The sequence below is a fragment of the Mercenaria mercenaria genome, chromosome 7, assembly GCF_021730395.1.
Source record: "Mercenaria mercenaria strain notata chromosome 7, MADL_Memer_1, whole genome shotgun sequence".
NCBI lineage: Eukaryota > Metazoa > Mollusca > Bivalvia > Venerida > Veneridae > Mercenaria > Mercenaria mercenaria.
Genome location: NC_069367.1, coordinates 45081430 through 45107872, shown reverse-complemented (window position 1 = coordinate 45107872; position 26443 = coordinate 45081430). Strand labels below are relative to the sequence as shown.

Genomic DNA, 26443 nt, shown 5'->3' with positions numbered 1-26443 from the left:
ACTCTGGAACCAATGATGGGATCCGGCCATTTTTCTAAAGGAACCAAGATATTATGCTAATACAAGTTGTGTGCAAGTTTGATTAAAATCAATTGCAAAATGTGGTCTCTATCCTGTTCACAAGAAATTGTGGACAGACAGATGCCGGAGGGTAATCATAAAAGCTCACCTTGTCACTAAGTCACAGGTGAGCTAAAAACACAGAGAATACACGATTTGTTTATATGAAATTTAAACCTTACTGTACATGCTTTTGTCCTTGCAGTCAGGAATGCATTATATAATATATAATATATTAATGGCGAAGAAGAAGAAATATATATTAACAACAAAAGGACAAATTAATCATTTTATTTACAAATATATACAATGTATCATAATCAACAACAGCTTGTTATTGTTGTAGCTTTAAACTAGTTATAACCATTTCTTTCTGTATAAGGCAAAAATAGTGTGCATGTATGTGCTCATTGGTACAACACAACTTTAATTATAACATATGTTCAGGTCAATAAATACAGATCACATTTCACTATTAACATCTGAAAATTCATTTTAAACTGCCAATTGCATGAATGGATACAACGTTATCAAAATCTCACCTTCAGTTCAAAGTAAAGTATCTCATCATATTATTTATGCTTTCAAATAATAAATATGTGCCAGAAAATGTTCATCCACATAAATTCTGAATAATTCTTGTTCCAAGGCTATAACCAAGATTGAGAATAAATTTTACAAATGAACCTTATCACATGTCAATTTCAAGGTTATGCTAAGAAATAACCAATCAGAGGTCAGAGTTTTGAGACTGGTCTCCAAGTTCAGTTTTATAGACTGGGATCCAAATTAATCAGCAAAAATGAGCATAAAATGTACATGTATGTGTTATCTTCTATATCTTTCCCTTTTGAAATGGAACCATAACTGCATAATGTTATTTGCAAATTGACACCTGAAGCTTCTTTTGTATGAGTGTTCCCATTCTTTGCTCACAATCTTGAATGCTATATCCTGAAAAAAAAGTATTTTGATTTTGTAAATTAGAATCCATTTGCAAAGCATCTTGCACAAGGAAGCTAATACTTATTAAAATATCACATATTTAAGATTTTCTCTTAAAGCTCACAGAAATATTGTAAGTTTTACAATAATCAGTTTTTCAAGAAGTTATACAGAATGTACAGGTCACATGCAGATGCTGATTATAAAGAAATGTTTTTAATTTCAAGTCATTATCTTTTAAAGTACCAAAGATATGGCTATAAACGAAGTTTTCAAAAAAATTTAACACGAAAATAATTCCAAGTGTAACACCTTGGTGACCCTGACCTTGGGTATAATGGGCCCAGCCCCTGCACATACTTTGTTTGTAAGCTGGACAATGTTTATGTGAACTTACAGTAAGATATAAGCAATAGAAACAAAGATATGACAGAAAAACAAAGGTTGCCGAAAAACTTTAACCATTAAAGCTCACGCCGACGCTAACGCCAATGCCAGGGCGAGTAGAACAGCACCCATATTCTCCGAACAGTGGAGCTTAATACTGGACTGAATCATTTCAGCATTCCAATCACACTGAAAATTTTTGCGACGTACTTGTAAAGTTATATACTTCTTTATCTCGTGTTATTACCTACCTCATATGGTGGTCCAGCATGAAACCTTAATATGGCAAAATCTGGATTCTCAGGAATAGGTGTCTAAATGGAAATAAACAGAAATTTTATATAAAATACAACTACAGTTAAATATCGTTACCTCGATATCGGTAAGTTCGATACTCCGATTAGCACCATGTGTTTTAGTCAATCCCGACACATTTATTTCAGCCAGATTTTTACTTGAAAAATGCACATAATTCCACTTTAAGTTGCCTATAGTCATTACAAGTGCATTACCTTAGTAAATCACTTTTTTCTTGCAGGAATTCTTTGGCTCAATGATGAAATAATGTATTTCATAAACAAGCAATAAAACCACGTAAGACATATCTTAATATTTTGTATTAGAACCAGGCCAAGAATGTTTGCAGGAACAGCCTGAGCAAATGCCTGTATACTGTGGCATTTTGAAACCCCTTTTTATGACTATGTAAGCCACTTTCCTCTAACTAACTAGAGCTATCACTAAAGGTGATGAATGTACCCCCCGCATGCACTGACACAGTACATTGCAATTTGACGCACACAAGTTTGCATAATTATGTGGACTGTATGTATATAGACTGTATGTATACAGTATAGTAACAAAAAACAAAGTCCCATAACTATGCAGAATATTTATCTAAAAGAATGTAACATGCACCATGCACAACTAGGGTTGGTACTGATCACTTGTGTGAAGTTTCATTAAATTGTGTGTAAGGGTTTGGTAGATTAGGCATGCACAAGATTGCATATGCAGACTGCATGTACATAGTATGTTAACAAGAAACAAAGTCCCATAACTCTGCAATTTTTGTCGCTGAAAGAACCTAACATGCCCCATACACAACTACTGTTGTTACTGATCACTTGTGTGAAGTTTCATTAAATTGTGTCAAGGGGATGAGGAGAGATGGTGCGCACAAGATTGTGTCTATGTATATAGTATAGTAACAAAAAAAACAAAGTCCCATAACTCTGCAAATTTTTTTTCTGAAAGAATCTAACATGCCCCATGCACAACTACTGTTGTTACTGATCACTTGTGTGAAGTTTCATTAAATTGTGTCAAGGGGATGAGGAGAGATGGTGCGCACAAGATTGTGTCTATGTATATAGTATAGTAACAAAAAAACAAAGTCCCATATAAATCTGCAAATTTTTTTTCTAAAAGAACCTAACATGCCCCATGCACAACTACTGTTGGTACTGATCACTTGTGTGATGTTTCATTAAACTGTGTCAAGGGGATGAGGAGAGATGGTGCGCACAAGATTGTGTCGGGTCTATGTATATAGTATAGTAACAAAAAAACAAAGTCCCATAACTCTGCAAATTTTTTTTCTAAAAGAACCTAACATGCCCCATGCACAACTACTGTTGGTACTGATCACTTGTGTGATGTTTCATTAAATTGTGTCAAGGGGATGAGGAGAGATGGTGCGCACAAGATTGTGTCTATGTATATAGTATAGCAACAAAAAAAACAAAGTCCCATAACTCTGCAATTTTTTCTTCTAAAAGAACCTAACATGACCCATGCACAACTACTGTTGGTACTAATCACTTGTGTGAAGTTTCATTGAATTCTGTCAAGGGGATAAGGAGAGATGGTGCGCACAAGATTGCGTCTACGGACAGACGGACAGACAGACAGACAACCTGAAACCAGTATACCCCCACTTACAACTTTGTTGTCGGGGGGTACAATAAAGACCTATTATACTTACAATTGTATATTCTGGTGTCTTTGACTTGTCAATGAGATCTGGGTAAAATATCTGTAAAACAGAAAAACCTGCTAGCAATCTCAAAACAAGAGGACCATGATGGTCCTGAATCGCTCACCTGTTCCCACATGACCCAGTTTTGAGTATGACATTGTTTTTTCTATTATTTGACATAGTGACCTAGTTCTTGAGCTCATGTGACCCAGTTCTGAACTTGACCTAGATATCATCAAGATAAAAATTCTGACCAATTTTCATGAAAATCCATTGAAAAATATGGCCTCTAGAGAGGTCAAAAGATTTTTCTAATTTTAGACCTACTGACCTAGTTTTTGAACGCAGTTGACCCAGTTTCAAAACTGAACTAGATATCATCAAGATGAACATTCAGACCAACTTTCATACAGATCCCATAAAAAGTATGGCCTCTAGAGAGGTCACAAGGTTTTTTTATTATTTGACCTACTGACCTAGTTTTTGAAGCACGTGACCCAGTTTCAAACTTGACTTAGATATCATCAAGGTGAACATTCTGACCAATTTTCATGAAGATCCATTCAAGGGTATGGCCTCTAGAGAGGTCACAAGGTTTTTCTATTTTAAGACCTACTGACCTAGTTTTTGATTGCAGTTGACCCAGTTTAACATCTGACCTATATATCATCAAGATAAACATTCAGGCCAACTTTCATACAGATCCCATGAAAAATATGACCTCTAGAGAGGTCACAAGGTTTTTTCATTATTTGACCTACTGACCTACTTTTTGAAGACACGTGATCCACTTTTGAACTTGACCTAGATATCATCAAGATGAACATTCTGACCAATTTTTGTGAAGATCCATTCACAAGTATGGCCTCTAGAGAGGTCACAAGGTTTTTCTATTTTTAGACCTACTGACCTAGTTTTTGACCGCACGTGACCCAGTTTCGAACTTGACCTAGATATCATCAAGATGAACATTCAGACCAACTTTTATACAGATCCCATGAAAAATATGGCCTTTAGAGAGGTCACAAGGTTTTTCTATTATTTGACCTACTGACCTACTTTTTGACGGCACGTGACACAGTTTCAAACTTGATCTAGAAATCATCAAGGTCAACATTCTGACCAATTTTCATGAAGATCTTGTGAAATATATCGCCTCAAGAGAGGTCACAAAGTTTTTCTATTTTTAGACCTACTGACCTAGTTTTTGACCGCACGTGACCCAGTTTCGAACTTGACCTAGATATCATCAAGGTGAACATTTTGACCAATTTTCATAAAGACCCCATGAAAAATGTGACCTCTAGAATGGTCACAAGCAAAAGTTTATGCACGCACGCACGCACGACGGACGCTGCACGATCACAAAAGCTCACCTTGTCACTTTGTGACAGGTGAGCTAAAAATGGATCAGACAATAATATTTGTGTTTGAAGCATATAAAATTTACATATAAAATCTTGTTCCCTGATATACTGTTACCTTGTATTACTATATAAAACACATAACTCACAAGCAACTGATGAAAGCACGCTATACAAATGGTCCTTATATAGAGAATTCAAACTGTCGGACCGGTTAGACTGTAGTACATATGAATAGGTACAACCTCTCATATCTTAAACAATATTAACGAGTATGTAATTTATGTAATTTTTAGTCTTCAGTTTGCTGTGACCTCAAATGTTGGCCTTATTCTCCTCCCCAAAAGACACAAAATAGCAGTCATCTGCTAAACAAAGAAAAATATTTTATCAAGTTTGATTGCCTTACTTTTAAAGCATTCTCAAGTTGTTGATCTGAAATAGTAAGAAGTCTCAAGGACCAAGGCTCTTAACCTTTGACAAACTAATCATAAGATCTGTGTTTTAATCAACCAGGTTTGCACTGAAACCAATGCCAATCATCCTTAACAATTTGTAAGCCTATTTTTTTCCAAGAATGGTTTGGACTGAGGCCACTAAAGCAACCTTGGTCATCTAGAGAGCACAAGAAATCATCACTGTAACCTTGACCTTTAACCATCTGATGTCAAAAATAATAGTGGAGGTCTTAACAATAAAGTTATTATCCTAGCAAGTATTATGGCTACATGTATATGCCTATGCAAACCAATAGCTACTCTACATATATACTCTGCTGTGTTTCTGTAATACCAACATATTAGAATTTAGCAAATAAAAAGAAGCAATGTATGTAGTACTGTACTGACATACTGACATATATTGATGATTGTTTTCATTACATTTCAGGGTTTCTTCTTCACATACTTACATTAAACTTGTATCCCTGCACTATTTTGGGTGGTGGGTTATCTATATCATAATGTGTTTGGTTGTATTTGTTCCATTCAAATCCCTAAAAGAGAAAATGATCAGTGGTATCAAAATGCAGAATTTTTACAGGCAGTGACTTGATTTGTTCACTCCAAGCCCGACACTGGTAAAAACATAGACCGAGTATATACTGTCACTATAATTTCATAATTTATGGTCAACAGACTTATTTACATTGTAAAGACTTGAACCCCACACAATGCACCAGACTATATTTTGATATAATGTCAATGTTCATATCTGCACCTGTTTAAACTGTGTAAGTTGATCTGTTTGCAAATAGTAGTGAAACTAAAACCATTGACCACACCCTGTGACAGTAATTCATATACAGTCTTTATCTATGTTATTAGAGAAATGGTGCTACTGAAAAATCATAACATGATCATAAGTCCTCTATTACTTACTGTATATACCCTACTGAGGAACCTTGGCTTTCTCGACCTACATATCTGACTAGAGAAGGGACTCTTTCTAAAGCTAGATAACATACCGTATGTACTCTATTGAAGAACCTTGGTTTCCTAGGCCTATATTTATCTGACCAGAGGAAAGACTGTTTTTCAAGCTCATGTTGCACACTGAACTGTGCCTCCTCATCATCCATACCTTCCCGGGCTTTCTGAACAAACTCTGCTTCTTGATCAAGCTGGAAGATAGTACATATTTCTTAGTTATAATGTGCTAGGCCAACCATCAAAATGTGTAACTACACATCTTAACAGCTCACTGGTCGATATCTTGTAGCTTCCTTATGTGTCAGAGTTGTGACCAAGTGACCAAACATTCTAAGCATCTAGTCAACTGCTGTAGATCTACATTTTTTAACCCAATCCCAACACCTTAGCCTTTATAACAAGAGCTGTCCATAAGACAGCCAAGCTCGACTATTCAAAATATTGTCCCAGAAGCAGGAAAATATTACCCAATATGTTAAATATCAAACGAGTTTTAAGTTCAAAAGTGGACATAATTTGACCAAAATGCATATCAGAGTTATGGGACTTGCTGCTATCATGTAGTTTTATAACCCTGAAGACATGTGAAGTTTCAATTCAATATCTGCATTAGTTTTGGAGATAGTAACTTGCATGTAAAACTTTAACCAGAATTTTCTAAGTCCAAAAGGGGGCATAATTTTCCCAAAGTACATGTCAGAGTTATAGGACTTGACCCAGTAAGGTTGGTAATTGACCTAGAAAAAGAAAAAATAGGTTTCAAATCTATAAGCCTTTTAGTAATAGCTGTATGTACTTGCACGCAAAACTTTTACCAGAATATTCTTAGTCCAAAAGGGGGCATAATTTGGCCAAAATGAAGGTCGGAGTTATGGGACTTGCTGCTATCAACTAGTTTTATAACCCTAAAGACACATGTGAAGTTTCAATTCAATATCTGCATTAGTTTTGGAGATAGTAACTTGCATGTAAAACTTTAACCAGAATTTTCTAAGTCCAAAAGGGGGCATTATTTGCTCAAAATACATGTCAGAGTTATGGAACTTGACCCAGTGAGGTTGGTAATTGACCTAGAAAAAAGAAAAAATAAGTTTCAAAGCTATATGCCTTTAAATGATAGCTGTATGTACTTGCATGCAAAAACAAGGTGTGACGCCAACGCCGATGCCAGGGTGAGCATAATAGCTAGACTATTCTTCGAATAGTCGGGCTAAAAACAAAATGGAAATCTATTTCTTCAAATTTTTGCATCAGGATGTTTTATCTTTCAATTTACCATGTCTGAAAATGAAAATCAACCAATTTATTCAAGAAACTAATGTTAGCACACCTATCTATGTAAGGATTTTATGGGGCATGTGGCTTATATTTTCAACAAAAATAGCAGGAATTCTGATGTTTAATTGAAAGAAATCCCAATCTGTGAATACATCAACAGTTTGGAAACAGCATCTTAATTCTTAAAACCGTAACAGAATTTTTTGTTCCATACCGTTACTCTGCCTGTAGATTTCACTTGTTTTCTAGCTAGCTCTAGTTTCTTCATATCATCCACAGGATCATATATAACTGCATCCATATCATCTATGTCAGCTGGCTTGAAGAGTTTGGGAGAGTAAGAGCCGACCCTGTAGTCAGTAACACACTGATCCTCAACCTCCTCCTCCAGGTCCTCTTCTGTGATCAAAGGTTCATCATCATCACCCTCTCCTGCCTCGTCCCTTTCAGCATGTTCTCTATAAATACAGTGAATTCGCTATATAAAGACCATGCAAATGAAAGCCTTGGTCTTTATATACAGGTTATTTAGACCACAAATGTTAAAAGTGAAAATTAAATAGATGCTCTTTACACAGCTGGCCCCAGGTTAACAAAACATTTTCAGTTTCGACTGAGTTTGATAATGATACTGTATTTGTCATTTGTATCTAAATAGAATGTTTAAAACTAAATTTTAAGTAAGTAACTATTTTCAAGTGGCTCTTAAGTATTGACTGTCAGCCTCAGTTAGAATTTAACCTTGAGGTTTGAGTAAAACTGATATGAAAATTTCAAACTCAAATTCAGCTGAGACCGAAAAATGTTTTGTGAATACGGGGCCTGGTCTCTATTTAAAGATGGTCTATATATAAATATACCAGTGGGACCAATGTAGTAACCGTGCTGATTTCGAATCACTTCACCCTCTCTGATATGGCTTTGAAATCTTGCTTGGCCAGCATTTTACCTTTGCAAGAGACTATGGTGACTTGATCAGTTTGAAGTTTGGCTCTCAACCTAGCTACCACTGTCAACTTCACTACCATAGAGACCTCATTGCTGTTCGTACAATGTACAGACATGGACCTTGATACTACACTTACCTAATGCCAATTAAATGTTTATCCCAAATATCAATTTCTCTATTCAACACAATCTTAACTCTTATCATGCTGGACACGATTTATTCTGCCTTTGCAACAAGTGTAGATCATGATCAGACTGCACATCCTTGCAGTCTGATCATGATCTTCATTGTTCGCCATTCAGTCAGTATCTTTTTGGTAAGTACCCCTTTTAACAGTTCACGGTACTGAAAGCCTTTATTTCAAGGTAAAATGGTGCAGTTTATATATTTTAAGATGTTACCCAGAAGTGCTTGGACCAGCTTCTTCCTGGTTTAGTGAAGATCCACTTGTTGCCTCCCCTGTAATTGTAGTTGTTGCTCTTGGTGCAGGACTATCTCTTCTTTGTGTAGGTGTTGACCGACCAGAGGTAGGAGTTCCTTCCCTTCTAACCCCAGCAGGAAATAAAGGATTGGACTCAATACCTTGCTGTAAAAGTTTTGCCAAAGTGTTACCAAACCTAAAACATCCTAAAATAGATATCCTAAATGTAAGAAAGGACCAGGAGTGATTCAATGAAGTCCCTATTTAACAGTGGACAAAATTGCTAAGCTCATTATTAAACCATACAAATCTGATAGGCCATGTGTGGTGTTGTGTATATCAAGGACAAATATCTATATATGAACATGTCATGACTGTATTTGTAGAAAAAAATCAATAACTTATCCTAACATAAACTATCTATCTGTCAGATTACAAATATATCAGCCAGGCCAGATAAGAAAGATCTGTCTACAAGACAACCTATGCTGTAATGTTTACCACAGAATGAATTTTTTTGTTGGGTTTAATGTCACACTGACAAAATTAAAGACAATATGGCGACTTTCCAGCTTTGGTGGTGGAGGAAGACCCCATTTGCCCCTCCGTGCATTATTTCATCACAAGAAGGCACCTGGATAGAACCACCGACCTTCTGTAAGGCAACTGGATGCCTCCCTTACATGAAGAATTCAATGCCCAGAGTGAGGTTCAAACCCACACTGATGAGGGGCAACTGATTTGAAGTCAGCGATCTTAACCACTCAGCCATGGAAGCCCCAAGAGAATGAAATATTTCATGAATCTAGTACATTCTTAGCAGGGACATTCAGCTTGTTTTGATATTACAATATCCTGTCATATAATCTACAATACCTCTTGTTTAAGCTTGAACAGTTTTCTCCTAAGCACTTCCTGATGTCGCTCTCTTAACCTTGTTTTTGCCATGTGCGCTTTAAGCTGTTGTAATAATGACTCCCAGTAACCTGTTAGGAAAATTATGAAATCAGATCAGGTCAGTGTATTTTGTCAAAAATATGGAACTGTGGTTAATACAAAGCATAATTTTTTTTTTTAATTTTTGAGTTAAATGGGTGCTTCAGTCATACTTTTCACCATGCAGTGCATTGGTTTTTCCTGTTTATATTCCAACGATTAATGCAGATTAATGTTTGAGAGATGAGGGACCACAGAATTACTGTAAAATCATTTAATTTCATGGACATGAAATTTCGTGGTTTTTGTCAAAACGGTAATTTCTAGGGGATATGAACTCGTGGATTTCAACTTTTGAACATAAAATGTATGGGAATTTTACTTGTTCCTTGGGATTAAATTTCGTGGATTGACTCAACCACAAATCAACGAAAACTAGTCACCCACAAATATTAATGATTTCACAGTATAGCAAAAATAAAATTCTCAAGAAAATTTCTGCTTTTACAATATGAGTTTAAAATCAGGATTTTTAATGCATTAGCTGTTAAACACATTTACCTCCCCTGCCACCCATTAACAACTTACCCACATCTACCCCCTCTCCTCCCTCTAATTTCTTTTTCATCTGTTCTTCTAAAAGCTGTAACTGTTTGGTTGTCTTTCCTTTGAACACAGAGACCACTTCATCATTCACAGCTTCATTTACACCCTCTCTTCTATCTCGGAAATCTGGCAACAAATCAGACTTATGGTACAGGAAAATTTTCCTTTTTTAGTGATTCAAGCAGAATTAACAACATTATTTTGAACTAAGGAAAGCTATATTTCTAAATACCAAACGTATGTCTAAACTTCTGGCTCAATTTGTGTCCAGTACTGGCAAATAACAGAGCTCAGCTTACCAATTTGTAAAAATAATAAAGCTATGACAGTAGTTGTTGAGAATGTTAAAAGGTTATTCCACTAGTTGTAGGTACAGATAGGAACATCTTGCTCGAGGGTAACTGTTTAGGCAGTAACAAGGCTCCCCCAACAGTTTCCCCCAGAGCCAGATATTCCCACCTGCACCTACAGCCAGTGACTGAATCTTTTTCTTGCATACCATATTGAAGAAATTATTGTAAAAATAAAATCAATTGAACAATTTTCTTTTTAGAACTATTTCTTGTTGCAGCGTATTAAAACAAAGCGTGGGAAACGAACATCCGTAATCAGGAAAGACATCATGACATTTCAAAAACAAAATGACAAAGCTTAGTTCTGTTTTTTTTAATCTGTTGCAGAGTAATGTTATTTTTTTTTATAAAATTATGTTTTTTGAATCAAGAAAAATACTATCAGGAACAAAGAGGACCTGTCAAGGTATTGGATCTTTATTCTGTTTTATGAAATAAAAATAAATTACTACATAGATCTTCTACATATACGTTGTTCGTAATACGTCATTTACAGCAAGAGAGCCATCTTACACCCTGGGGTGTAAGATTAATTTTTTAAGCACTGGTAAAAATACCAGAAATCCCCATCTGTTTGAGGACCAGTCTAAGAAAGCAACCTCACCATTGGTCAATTTCAAATTGTGCTCATACCAGTCAGAAATGGAATACTGAAACTGAACTTGGGTCTAAATTTTCATATTTTTAGAGCTGAGTTTCACAAGTTTATTATAACATGCTACACAAATATTTCATGTCATGAAATATAACCGCATCTTATCATACACATGACATTCTGAAAAGAAAAAAAATTCATCTCACCACTAGTACTTCCCAACTTTTTCAATTTCATAAGTTCATCTTGCGTGACAGTGACAATATCCCTCCAGTACTCAGTATTTTTTCCCTGCTCTAACTCCAAGTAGACTTTGATGTCCTCTAACAAATCTTCCAGGTCAGATATTGTTAAACCCTGCAAGTAAGGGTATTTATAAAACTTCTGTGTTAAATATACACCATTTTCGAGATAGTGACATATTTGACAAAGATCTACTCCAAAAATTAACATTTTTGGACGAAACCACAAAACTTTGTCCCAATGACATTAAAATTAATGTTTTCACAAAACGTTTCCTTCTTCAAAAGCAGCGCAGAGTTTTAATAGACTGAAGATATTCAGACTGCAGTTGGCGGTATAAGTAATATTTCTTGTGTAATACAGAAATCTTTATGCCCAAAACAGATGTTTAACTTTAAATAGTCATTTTCTTTATTTTTCTTTAACCTTTAGCCTGCTGGCGCTAAGTGATTCTGCCTTTGTGACCAATGCAGACCAAGATCCATGGACCTGCAGACTAATCATGGTCTGCACTGTTTGCTATTCAGTCAGTAAATTTTCAGTGAAAGCCCCTTTGAATAATAAATGATACTGCCCAAATTGAATGACAAACCAGTCCATTTTATAACTTTAGCAGGGTAAAGATTAGGGCATATCATAATAAACATCCGAGAATTAACCTAAAAAGCTGCATGAATTCTTACAAGTGCTGAATGATTCTATAACTTTTATTAAGCTCTACATGGATACTTTGGTCAAGAATAAATAATCTGATATCTGGCACATTTACAGAGAACATTTGACAGAGGTCAGGCTAAAATTATGATACTCCTTACAGAAGCAACAATAAAATCATTTACAAAACTTTTGGGAGTTAGACTTTGTAAATTTTGCAGTTCCACCTATCTGCAAATTGTAGAGAAAACAGATAATACTCCTAGTTTTATCAGTAATATTTTTATAATCAAAACAAAGTCCCCTATCATTTTTTTCCTTTCTTGTATATAAACTAACCATAAGAAAGATTTTTAGAGAAAAAATAATACATAATTTCCAGAAATATGCAAGTCACTTGAAGTAAAGCTTGTACTGACTTACACATTTCCCTTCACAACAAAAAACTGATATTAAGCAAACTATTAATATTACATAAAGGTATGTGTAAGGTTCATGCATCTCTACTGCCAATTCATCATCCTCTGCACTGATATACTTGGCCAGCAAGTCTATAGGCTTGGCACGTCCATCCTGGATTCGAATCTCTGATCGTAACTTGGCTTGTTGCAAGTGGAACTGAAACAGACATTGAAATATTTAATTGATTGCAGAAAAATGTCTATTAGACATTTAATCACAGCGTTAATTAACAAGAGGGCCATGATGGCCCTATACATCGCTCACCAGAGTTGATCCGGCCTAATGACCTAACTTCTGACCCTGCATGACCAAGAGTTGAACTTGACCTAAAGATCATCAAGACAAACATTCTGACTAAATTTCATAAAGATTTGGTTACAACTCTGGCCTCTAGAGTGTTCACAAGCTTTTCCTTTGATTTGACTGGTGACCTAGTTTTTGACCCCATATGACCCAGATTCGAACTTGACCTATAGATTATCAAAACAAACATTCTGACTAATTCCCATGAGTTTCAAACTTAAACTGTGGTCTCTAGAGTGTTGAAAAGAATTTCCTTTGATCTGGCCTAGTGTCCTAGTTTTTGACCCAACATGACCAAGATTCATATCTGACCTAGAAATGATGAAGACAAACATTCTCACCCAGTTTCATAAAGACTGAGTCACAAATGTGGCCTCTAAAGTGTTCACAAGCTTTTCCTATGATTTGACCAGGTGACCTTGTTTTTGACCCCACATGACCCACTTTCGAACTTGACCTAGAGATCATCAAGACAAACATTCTGACAATGTTTCATAAAGATTGGGTCAAAAATGTGGTCTCTAGAGTGTCCACAAGCTTTCCCTTTGATCTGACCTACTGACCTAGTTTTTGACCCCACATGACTCAGTTTCGAACTTCACCTAGAGATCATCAAGACAAACATTCTGACTAAGTTTCATAAAGATTAGGTAAAAAATGTGGTCTCTGGAGTGTTCACAAGCTTTCCCATTGATCTGACCTACTGACCTAGTTTTTGACCCCACATGACCCAGTTTCGAACTTCACCTAGAGATCATCAAGACAAACATTCTGACTAAGTTTCATAAAGATTAGGTCAAAAATGTGGTCTCTGGAGTGTTCACAAGCTTTTCCATTGATCTGACCTACTGACCTAGTTTTTGATCCCACATGACCCAGTTTCGAACATGACCTAGAGATCATCAAGACAAACATTCTGACCAAGTTTCATAAAGATTGGATCAGAAATGTGGTCTCTAGAGTGTTCACAAGCTTTTCCTATGATTTGACTTACTGACCTAGTTTTTGACCCCACATGACCCAGTTTCGAACTTGACCTAGAGATCATCAAGACAAACATTCTGACCAAGTTTCATAAAGATTGGGTCAAAAATGTGGTCTCTAGAGTGTTCACAAGCTTTTCCTATGATTTGACCTACTGACCTAGTTTTTGATCCCACATGACCGAGTTCCGAACTTGACCTAGAGATCATCAAGACAAACATTCTAACCAAGTTTCATAAAGATTGGGTCAAAAATGTGGTCTCTAGAGTGTTCACAATGCAAATGTTGACGGACGACGCACGTCGACGGACGCCGGACAATGACCGGTCACAATAGCTCACCTTGAGCACTTTGTGCTCTGGTGAGCTAAAAACTGATCAACACAATTCTATAACTGTAATGGGTCAGACAATAAACCAATGCTCTTAGAATATTTGAATGAAAAAATCTAGTTTCTTGTAAATTGGCACTGAAAGAAAATTTTTGTGGTTTAAATCACACAGACACAATTCAGGTTACACTGAAACCATCCAACTGTAACCCTAATAATGTGGGCATGATTGGTTTTGCTTTTGTGTCCAGTGTAGATCATGATCAGCCTGCACATCTGTGCAGTTCCACATTTCGCAACTTTTGCTGGACAGTTTCCTCAAATGACAACCATAGCAAGGCTTTAATCTACAGATGTAACAGGTAAATGACTTGAAACCACTTTAACACCTTGACCACTCAGTCACAAGGGCACCAGCCAATAAAAGTGTTGCTAGGATACTTACAGTGTCCTCAGATTTCTCCCATTCTCTGTAATATTCTGACTCTTTCTCACGCTGTAACATTTCCTGCAAATATATAAAACAAGCTGTTAACTTTAATATATGATCTCATACTCCTTTGTGACAATGCTCCAGAGTGGGAACTGCAAATTATTTAGAGGAAGAAGAAGAGATACTTGTAATGAACTTTGTGATTTTGTATGCTTACAACAATAAAATCAATATAATATGTTTAATATTTACTCTTTCTTTTTCCCTCTCTTCTCTTTCTCTTTCCCTCTCAAGTCTTCTTTTCTTTACTTTCTCCAATTCTATCTGAAAATACAAAAGAATGGAATGTTTAATCTAGATATTGTGCTCAAAGAAACAAAGATATTCTTGTCATTTTCACAGATTTTAGTTAAGTGTCAAAACTCTATTTTTAATAGAGCCTACAACTGAGGCTTGACTGTTGCAATACTACTGCCATTGTGGAAGGGACTACTAAATTGTTTGTTTTCTGTGATATTATTTCAAAACTAGATGATGCTTTTGTAAAAAAGTGCATATCTCCCACAATGCATAGTCGTATAGGCAAGAAGTCAATTGGGGACAGGAGCGAAAGTCAAAGAGACACTGATGGTTGGCTGCAACAGGGATCATCTACTTGGCATGTCCAGTCATCCCACTAAGTTTCAGCATTCTGGGCCTAGTGGTTCTTAAGTTATTGTTCAGGCTCCTGTGACCTTGACCTTTGATCAAGTGACCCCCAAAACCAATAGGGGTCATCTACTCTGCATGTTATTGATTGGAAATGGTTTTCAATGTTCAGGCTCCTGTGACCTTGATCTTTAATGGAGTGACCCCAAAAACAATAGGGGCTCAGGCAAAGATGACTTCTGAACATTTTTTCTATTTTTAGCATTGGTGGCCATATTTTTTTTGCACATCAAAATATTGTGAATATTTTTGGTATATAGCCAGCCCAGCAACTATTTCAAAAGAATTATTTCAAAATGGAACCTTCAGTTTTTGACATGAAGGTTTTCTAAAATTTAAACAATATAAACATACAGCAAAACTGGAAGCCATTTTCCTGAAGAATCAGAATAATGTGAACAATCATAGCAGAGGGTCTTCCCCCCAGCCCCCCACCCCCACAAACCCCCGAAAAAAAAATCTGATGGAATTATTTTGAAATTCTGACAGTAAGATTTTTAATTTTGCCACTGTATACAATATGGAAAGTTAACAATGCCCAATAATTTTTAATAGCCATTTTTTTTGAAAAATGGAAATATTTTGAACAACCTTGGGAAAGGGTCATCCATGGAACAATTATGGGAATTTATCTTAATATAATGTTATATGTTTTGGAAGATATGCAACTTGAAGATTTTTACTATTTAGCTCTAGAAGCAATGCATTTTTAGAAATCAGAATAACTTGGAAATACTTAGTAAAGGTTCAACCAAGAAACATTCGTGTATTATTATTTTAAATTCAGGCCAGCAGTTACTGACAAGATTTTTAATGTATACACTTCATACAAATGACGAAAGTAACAACACTCTCTGTGGTCATGTTTTTAAGGAATCAGAATAATTTGTTCGTAGACAGTCATCCAAGAATCAATCATTCAGGTGAAATTAGTTTAAATCAGGCCAGCTGTTTCAAAAAAAACCATGGAGGATGTACAGGGAAAAGTGACCAAGCCTTCTGGCACTTTTTTGATGAATCATACTCATTTTAACACTACTGGTAGAAGATGACCCAAGAATAAATCTTGTGACCTTATTTTAAAATTAGGCCTGCAGTTTCTGCCAAGTAGAAGTTTCCACTACATACAATATAGGGAAATATGACCACACTCACTGGGGGCTATTTTTGTTGACAAAACAGAAAAAGTTAAAAACTCTTGATAGAAGGTCACCAAAAGATCACTGTGTGACACTTTTTTAAAACTGAGCCAACAAACTTCTGACAAGAAAATTTTTTTTAAAGTTTTCACTCTGTACATAAAAGAGAGGTGACCATGCCCACTCCAGCCTTAATTTTCTATCAATCATAATAATTTGAACAGAATTGGTGGAAGGTCACCACCCCCCCCCCCCCCCCCCCCCCCCCCACCACCCCACACCCCCCCAGAAAAAAAAAAATTCTGTGATTTTTTTAAAAATAGAAGTAGTGGTTTGTGAGGAGATTTTGTCTGAAGACTTTTCATTTATTATTACTCAGACCATCTAAGGAACATGTATGCCAAGTTCATTCAAATTGCACAAAGTGATTTTATAGGTGATTTCATTTACTGGAAATGTTGACAGGCAGATGATGGGTGGATAGTGATTGATCACAATAGCTCACCTTAAGCATGTTGTGTTCTGGTGAGCTAAGAAGTCAGGGGAAACTGATTGACAACAGTTTATTAAAGGAGAAATATGCTTTTGTAGCCTATCTAAAACACGGATATCTGAGGGAACTACTGGCAATACTTATTGGGTTGTAATGTTCACCTTCAATGCACACTACCAGGTCAACAACAATCACAATCCATCTATAGTTTGATCTTACTTCAGCTAACTTTCAAAATTCACTTTCTGCTTTGATTTCATCTCGTCTTCAGCAACCACCTGCCTTTAACAGCCAGACTGTGTCCTTCCCTCAACTGATTATTTATCAAAAATTTGACTGTATTACATACTCTGGTTTCCTCCATCTTCTTTTTGGTCATCTGATGAATTTCTTCATGGTCTAATGCTTCTTTACCCTCCTTTGATATCTTCTTGGACCAGACAAATGTTTCTGTTAAATGTTCATCACCAAATGGATTGTCTACATTTGTGTAACCCTGCAACCAAAACATCAGAAAAAAAATCAACTATATAAAAAGTCAATACTAAGGAAATAGAAACATACCCAGGAAGTGAAGTATATAAATTAATTGAAAGAGACCATGTTTTGGGTTCAAAAGTTCAAACAGTTGATCCTATTTAAAGGGGCAATTAAAATATCACAATGTTCAAACAAATAAAACTGTCTATTGAGAATTTAGAATCACAGAATAATGTTATTTAAAATTTATGTGATTACACTAGTATGAAGTAAACTAGAACTGTCATAGGAGTGATAAATAATACCCACCCCATCCCCGCTACCCAAAAATTTTTTAAAAAATATGGCCTTGTTACATATGTATGGCAGATTTTAAATTGGAAGGGGCCGTAACTATGTCAAAAATTGGTGGTTTGTAGCCAAAGTCGAACTTGACCTGTATTTTATGATATAACACCTATTTACCAATTTTTATTTAAATCTGTCAAGCCTTTTATGAGTTATTGTCCGGAAACCATGGATTTGGAAAATTCTAAGTAGGAAAGGGGCCATAACTATGTCAAAAAATTGGTGGTTTGTAGCTAAAGTTAAACTTGACCTGTATTTTATGACATTACACCTGTGTACCAAAAAATATTTAAATCTGCCTTTCATCAGTTATTGTCCCAAAAACCATGAGATAGGCAAGTTTTATGTTGGAAAGGGGCCATAACTATGTAAAAACAAGAGCTGTCAGAGGACAGCAACGCTTGACTATTCAACAACCTTGTCAACTGAATGAATACAAAAGTTACAAAAAGGGGCATTATTTTGTAAAATGCAAAGTAGAGTAATTGAACCTTTGCACTGCATGTCACATCATGACAGTGAACAGGTGTGTGAAGTTTCAATCCATTCCCATTAGTGGATTCTGAGATATCACCTTACATACAAAAACTTAACCAAAAACTGCTACGTTGAAAAAAGGGGCATAATATTGAAAAAAAAAACAAAAACAAAGTAGAGTTATGAAACCTGTTTAGTGCATTTCAGATCATGACAATGAATAAGTGTGCGAGGTTTCAATCCATTCCCATTAGTGAGTACTGAGATACCAGCTTACATACAAAACCTTAACCGAAAACTGCTTAGTCAAAAAAGGGGCAAAATTCTGTAAGAAGCAAATAGAGTTATGGAACCTGTGCAATGTAAGTCAGTTTATCACAGTGAACAACTGTGTGAAGTTTCAATCCATTCCCATTAGCGGTTACTGAGATACCAGCTTACATACAAAACATTAACCAAAAATTTCTAAGTCGAAAAAAGGGGCATAATTTCGTTAAAAAGCAAAACAGAGTAATGGAACCTGTGCAATGTAAGTCAGTTTATCACAGTGAATAAGTGTGTGAAGTTTCAATCCATTCCCACAAGTGGTTACAAAACCTTAACCAAATCAGGACGCGGACCCGGACGCAGACGCCCAGGTGAGTCCAATAGCTCTACTTGACCTGTATTTTATGATGTAACACCTGTGTACCTAGATTCATTTAAATCTATTAAGCCTTTCATGAGTTACTGTGCAGAAATTGACTGAGCAACTAACCAACAACCTCGGTCCTATAGACCCCCGCATAATGATCAGATGTTAGTGTTTTGAAGAAACCCATAGCTTGATCTAAATCAGACTGACACTTTAATCAAGGGATGGTCAACAATGGAAGAATTACAAACTGTAAAACACAATAAAAACTAGAAGATGCTTTTGCAGAAAAGCGCATGTCTCCCCCAATGCATAGTCATATAGGCAGGAAGTCAATAGGGGACAGGAGCAAAAGTCTAAGCAACACTGGTGGCTGGATGCAATAGGAATTATCTATTTGGCATGTCCAATCATTCCACAAAGTTCCAACATTCTGGGCTAAGTGGTTCTCAAGTTATGAATTGGAAACTGTTTTCCATGTTCAAGCCCCTGTGACCTTGACCTTTGACTGGGTGACCCCAAAATCAGTAGGGGTCATCTACTCTGCATGTCCAATCATCCTATGAAGTTTCAAAATTCTGGGTCAAGTAGTTCTCGTTACTGACTGGAAATGTTTTTCCATGTTCAGGCCCCTGTGACCATGACCTTTAATAGAGTGATCCCAAAATCAATAGGGGTCATCTACTATGCATATCCAATCATCCTATGAAGTTTCAACATTCTGAATCAAGTGGTTCTCCAGTTATTGATCGGAAATGGTTTTCCATGATCAGGCCCCTGTGACTTTGACCTTTAACGGAGTGATCCCAAACTCAATAGGGGTCATCTACTCTGCATGACCAATCATCCTATGAAATTTCAATATTCTGGGTCAAGTGGTTCTCAAGTTATTGATCAGAAATGGTTTTCCATGTTCAGGCTCCTGTGACCTTGACCTTTAATGGAGTGACCCCAAAATCAATAGGGGTCATCTACTCTGCATGACCAATCATCCTATGAAGTTTCAACATTCTGGGTCAAGTGATTCTCAAGTTATTGATCGGAAATGGATTGTCATGTTCAGGCCCCTGTGACCTTGACCTTTGACGGAGTGACCCCAAAAACAATACGGGTCGTCTCCTCCATCAGCCCTGCCATCCTATGAAGTTTGAAGGTTCTAGGTCAAATGGTTCTCCAGTTATTGATCGGAAATGAAGTGTGACGTGTGACGTACGTATGGACGGACAGGGCAAAAACAATATGTCTCCCCGAGAGGTTGTGGGGGGGGGGGGGGGGGGGGGGGGAGAGAGACATAATTATTCAAAATAAGTGTGTTACAGTGTACCATATATTCTTGATCCCAGCCACTCTTTTCTCTCTTTTTTCTCTCTTTGGCATCCTGCAAGAATTGTAAACATATGGTAAAAAGCAAAGAATATTTCTCATCAACAACACAACTGCAATCTAAATTGCTGCAAACTCTTACTTGTATACAAAAGTCTGTTCTAATCATTGCCAAGGTTAAGAAGCTGGAAGATTATGCATAACATAGTACTGAATGCATCAAATAAATTAATTACAGAAGTATATCAGGAGATCTGTGGTTTCGGTGAACACTGGATAAGAACGGCTCAAAGGAGAGGACAACTTTTGTGACTGCCACATGCCTACTGCAGAAGTTCATCCCATATGTTCCATTTCAAGTGCAAATAAAAGAGACAAAATTTTACATGGTGTACCTTTTTAGCAAGTCTTCGAGCTCTTTTCTCCTCAGGGGTCTCTGTTGCTTTAATTATTTCTTTTCTTCTCCTGAAATATACAAGTACAATAAATGAAGACCCAACTATCATGGCCAATTCTGACATACCAACATAATCTTGCTGCTCAGCTGAATTACTCATCAAGGCAGAAAAAATACGCCCATTACTTTTTCATATGATTATTTTTTTTTTCAATTCTTTATGTTTACAAATGGACAGTCAACATCTTAAAATTTGTTATTTTTAATTCAGATATGCTTGTTTATGTTAATGACGTCATGTTAATGTGCGATGAGGTCATTGCTTTTGTTGCGACCAAGAAAGAGCACTACTAGATCTATATTTATTATTTTATCACTGTTTTAGATATAGGGCATATTAGAATCAATATTAAAGGAATATCACTAATAATATTCAGACATTGATAATTAACTACAGTATCACCCATGTCAAATATCTCTCTTTACAGGCATTAAAATTTTCTGTCAAGTCAGACATCATCATTTTCATTTCAACCATTTAAAATTTACAATAAGAGTTCTTTATGAGAAGTTAAGCAGTCTGAAAGTTTAAAAGGTAAACCTCATTTCTTCCTGCATTTTGTCAACTTCTTCCTGACTCAATCGAGATGACCTTGACATTTTTCCTCTATCCCTACTATCATCATCTGTGTCTGATGATTCACTGCTTTTCTCACGTCTTTTCTTCTTTCTTACTACAGGTGACCTTGACCTTGATCTGTGCTTCTTTTTCTTTTTGTCTTTCTTTCTCTTTCTTTCCCTTGAATCAGATGGACTTCTGCTCTCCTGAGAACTATCAGAATGGTTGTACCTGAGAAAAAACAACACAAAAGTACATAAAAGGAAACTAAATTGTATACCAAAACAAACACATCTGAAACTAAAGTATACATTCTGTGACATTGTTCTGTAAGTTTCTAAACATAAAAAATTCATTGAGATACATCTGGATAACCATCAAATACAATCAAAACATTAAGGAAAAAGAGTAGACTTTGATAGTAAATAACTATTTTAAGTTTCAAGTCAATAGCTTTGATAGTAACAGAGATATTTGACTTTATCAAAAACTATAACCAATGGCTACACCGGGCGAGTGCAATAGCTCTACTTTTTTTCTTCGAACAGTCGAACTAATAATGTTCCAACATATATTTAAATCTAAAAGAAAAAGCTTCTTTCAATATAGATATTGTGAAGTCATGACAAAATTCATGTGATGTTATGTGGGTAAATGGGTACAATTTGGAAAAAACACATCAAATAAAAAGGAAATTTGTTTTTTTATCATGTAAGATGGAAATATCTATCACTTGTTAACATAGTATTTTACAGTTTCACTCAACACTGCGCCATATGCTGCATCTGGTGTCCACTAGGTGAAATATGTTTCTATCTAACACTGGAACAAACAAACATCCTCTTTCAAGTCTTTGAATTCCTTTGAGTTAGTTATTACCTTTGTGTTCGCTTGTGTGATTCTCTGCGATCTTGTGAACTCTTGTGTGATTTTCTGACACCCTGTGAACTGTGTTCTGAATCCTCTGATGAATCGGACCTGATCCAGGAATAAACATCATAACATACAAATATAAAAAATAATAATATTCTGATTTCATAAAATTAATTCCATCAATTTTAGTTAGAATGAATAAGCTGATTTATCTAAGTTAATCAGTGTCACATATAAACTTGGAAGAGTACACCTGTATTGTGGCAAATTATTGTATGTTTTTTTCCCAATTTCAAAACTACAATCTTTTTTTTTTGTTTTTACTTTTTCCACCAAGACTGTACCTATGGAACCTTAATCATTTGAAACACAAGGCAGTTTATTAACTTGACACATTTATGGCCAATTTTTTCTTCCATGTAAAATTTTAATAAAAATATCGCTTTTTCACAATTCAAAATTTAGATGTTTTAAAATGCATTTTCCTCAGTTGTAAAGGCCCTAGTCCCATTCCTAAATCAGAGGAAAAAAACAGTGCAAATGAAACCAAGAGGTTCTGGAAACACATTATTAAAAATTATTTTGCCTAAAAATAATTACATTTATTTTCTCCCGAAATTAATGGCTATCTTGTTGCTAGGTGTGTGAACTAGAAACTATCGTTGTTGTCAAGTAATCTTGTTTTGTGATTTATTGGTTACCTGTCTAAACACAATAGAGTAATGATGAACGCCTTAGCGTCTGGGAACCACTCAAGCGTTATATTAACTTCAGATCACGTGCAATATTCACAGTTGAATTTAAAGTGTACTGGCTAGCGTTTCAGATCGATGTTAAATTGAATAGCTAGATCTACATGCCACGTGGACGATACAGAGCGCGCCAGGAACGTAGAGGCGAGCCAGCTTGTCTAGAGGATGACCAGGGAAAGCAAACAAAGACGGCGGATTTGCCAGTAAATCCCAGGCATCAAACAAATGCTGGTAGGTCTGTTGTTATTGATTTCAAACATGCAAATAATTTTGCAGTCTAATAATTACCGTTTTTCTGTTGAGAATCTATTTATGGGGTGTGGCGGCCCTAATGCTCATAATTTGTAGATTCGAACCAAAGCATTAGCGTTTTCTCGTTTAACAACTGTAAAAATTTGTTTTCTCGTACTTCCAAAACACGAGATTCACAAATAGCATTTCCGCTAACTATTCGCAAGGTGCTCGTAGAACAAGTTAGTGACGTCACATTGCTTAGGACAAGGACATTTTGCACAGTTATTTCTAGCAATTAAATAGCAAATTTGCAGAGGGTCTTACATTAATCTCGCCTTGAAGCTAAAAGGGGCCGTTGAATTGTCTAAAGTTTGGACGAGTTTATCGAAACTGGCAGAAAGATTGTAAGGAAAAACTAGCGTCTTTGATAGTAGATAAATTAGTTTTATTATTTATTTTATTATTTATACTAGTAACTCTATGTCAATTGATGTTCAAGTAAGTTTTTCTCATACATGCGCTTACAATCACCAGCCGTCATCATGCGATAAGTCGCACAGGACCGGGAGTATCTGCCGGCATGCAAACGCAGGCACCTGCACAAATAGGTATTTTTTCACGGCAAACATTTCTTTTAAAAGTCTGACCAGGTTACACAACAAAGTTCTATCGAGATCTTAAAATCAGCAAATTCACTCGTCAAAATTTAAGATTTAGAAGTACTTACAAATTTTCTCCTGAATGATTTCATTAATGTACAACAGTCCACGTGCATCCACAGAATAAGAATTTAAGATCCACTGTTTAAATTCAGATTGGATAAAATCTAACATAAATAAAGAGGTCGAAATTGTTAGGGTTGCAGGTCTTATACCGAACGACCTTGAATTTTTTTTTTGTAATACAGGTAATATACAGCTATACAAAAGTTGTCAGGTGTACAGTTTAGGCTGTTCCTGGATAAATTAGTTTGCGCAACGTTATCTGCAAACTTGTTTATACAATATCTTTTCAGCATAGTTTTTAAAGGTATAGATGAATAATTGCTTTATACTGCAGAAACAAAGAGTGACTGAAATGTAACTAAATACATGGACGTAGATCTGTATACATATTGCTATATTAATTCAATAAAATGTTAAGACATTAAACACATTGTCTTGGCCTAGAATACGTCACTGTCAATTTCAAACTAAATTCTTGTGTATCTCTTATTTTTCATGCAAATCGTGTATAGTTACCGTCATTGAACACAAACGAATACAGTTCTTTAATACATAGTTATAAATAGAAAATGATAACGTTATTAGAAAAGTTGATTATGCTTTTCTTTTCTTTGTTAAATCAGGGTTTTCTTTACAGTCAGTACGATTCAAAAGTAGTACAACTGTTTTGTAATGGATAATTGTTTCAATATTCGATTCCCCTCTTATCAATGATATTGTTACAAATAATCTTATTTTATCTTTTATTCATATCGACGTAAAATGATCACAAGCGGTATTAAAACAAAATACATGTGGTATTTTGTGTAAATAAGTTGAAATGTATTTGACAGTCCCTTTTGTTTGGTGTTCAGGATTGATAGTTTTGGATCCATCCGACACCAGAGAATGTGGCATTACTGCGTTTTTGTTTTGGAGTTGGAGAGGAATTTTTTTGTCAAAGCTCGAACTTCCGTACACGTATCCACTAGCTACATTAAATATTTAAGAGGCTGTTTTGCATTTCCTGAAATACATATAGTTTAAAGTAAACAACGCTCAAATGGTCTTAAACATTTCTTGGATTAAAAAAAAAAAAAATCTGGGGCGGACCGAGTTAGTAATGTTATGAACTTGTGGCCCGGTCCAATCATTTCACTATTCTTAGAATGCTTTGTTTTGTATATACAGTACATGTACTTGTTATTAAAAAAGGAAGGAATGTTAAATCGAATTAAGTCAAATCACCTTAATTATATTAATTAATATAGTTTGGGATTCTATCGGTATGACCGTGAGAATATTAGAGTAAAAATAAAATAAATTAATTAATAATGTGGTTAGCCTTTCTACAAAAGTTAAGGATCGTCATTAATTCTTGATAGATATTTGTTTCGAATTCTAACATACAGCTGTTACATATTTATTTCTAAGGGCTTTATTTCTAAGAGCACTTGTGTCAGGTTACATGGTATTTTGGATGGCATTCACGGGGGATAACAGCAGATATAACTGTTTTTCAATTGTTCCCCACTGACAGTGTCACTGTTTGTTTTGTAATTAAAGATTTATAATAGAACATCATACCTGTAAATATAAGATAGGTTGGCACGTTTTAGGCCAATTCCAACATCGCATATCATATTGTTCTTAACAATTCTTTGAAATTATCAAATTCTATTACAACATACTTGGCTGTTCAGGATAATTTTATCATTTGTATAGCAAAATTTTAGAAGGTTGTCGCAGGAACCGGGCAATACGGGATTTAGTTGATCTATACCAGTTGTCCGCTAAGTTATATATATCTGTTTCAAAAAAAAAAAAAAATCGTTGTCTTATTTTTGGTCTGGTCTGAGTAGGCGAATTGTCAAAACCAAATCATTTTCGAATAGATCATATAACACATGTCAACGATATAAATTTGTATCACGATAATCAGTATTCGATGTTTGTAAGTCACATCAGACATCAAAAGAGCAAACCAGTCTTAAGCTTCTGCTTAATAAATGTCAATTGTAGCCGCAGTTTAAAACTTCTGGAATTCTTTTAGAACTGCGACACAACATTGTGTAAGTTCTGACAGGGTCACAATAGTATTAATTCGGAAATGGTTTTTTAAATCAGTTTTAAATTAGTCAAAATTATTCGATGTTCAGATTCTTTTATAATTGTGACGGGGCAATCTTAGCGAGTAGGGATATTGCCCGATTACGAAAACTTATCTCAATAATTCCTGGGATCGCGTAAAATTTGTTGGATTAAGATAATCATTACCGAATTTGCTATATAAACAATTTAAGTCTAATACATTAAATATTTCTTTGAATTGACAAACTTAACTGATACTTTTACTAAAGACAGATATGTTAACGTCGTTTTATATATGCATTGGATTGAATCTGTGTTCGTGTGCATGTTGAAGATTTTGAAACACTATAAGTTTCAAGTTTATCCATAAGTTCTCAGTTTATATACATACAAAAACACGAGATAAATACAAGATTTCAAAGGAAACATTTCATTTAGTCACACAAATACGAAGGC

The 26443-nt window shown here is 35.5% G+C and overlaps 1 protein-coding gene across 1 annotated transcript in view; it reads right to left on the bottom strand.

The window, feature by feature from the left end:
* Window positions 1-336: 336 nt before the first annotated feature.
* The window catches only part of LOC123554217 (splicing factor Cactin-like), a 32924-nt gene continuing 6817 nt past the window's right edge, over window positions 337-26443 (bottom strand). The window contains exons 3-20 of the mRNA XM_053548310.1: window positions 22213-22311; window positions 21316-21564; window positions 20713-20782; window positions 20319-20372; window positions 17405-17551; window positions 14968-15039; window positions 14728-14790; window positions 12677-12820; window positions 11512-11662; window positions 10340-10483; window positions 9692-9801; window positions 8796-8980; window positions 7660-7903; window positions 6203-6358; window positions 5648-5731; window positions 3380-3430; window positions 1644-1706; window positions 337-1014 (exon numbers count right to left, since the gene is read on the bottom strand). Of these exons, the coding sequence (XP_053404285.1) occupies window positions 889-1014; window positions 1644-1706; window positions 3380-3430; window positions 5648-5731; window positions 6203-6358; window positions 7660-7903; window positions 8796-8980; window positions 9692-9801; window positions 10340-10483; window positions 11512-11662; window positions 12677-12820; window positions 14728-14790; window positions 14968-15039; window positions 17405-17551; window positions 20319-20372; window positions 20713-20782; window positions 21316-21564; window positions 22213-22311 (2212 nt within the window). The 3' untranslated portion in view covers window positions 337-888. The remainder of the gene's footprint in view (window positions 1015-1643; window positions 1707-3379; window positions 3431-5647; window positions 5732-6202; window positions 6359-7659; window positions 7904-8795; window positions 8981-9691; window positions 9802-10339; window positions 10484-11511; window positions 11663-12676; window positions 12821-14727; window positions 14791-14967; window positions 15040-17404; window positions 17552-20318; window positions 20373-20712; window positions 20783-21315; window positions 21565-22212; window positions 22312-26443) is intronic.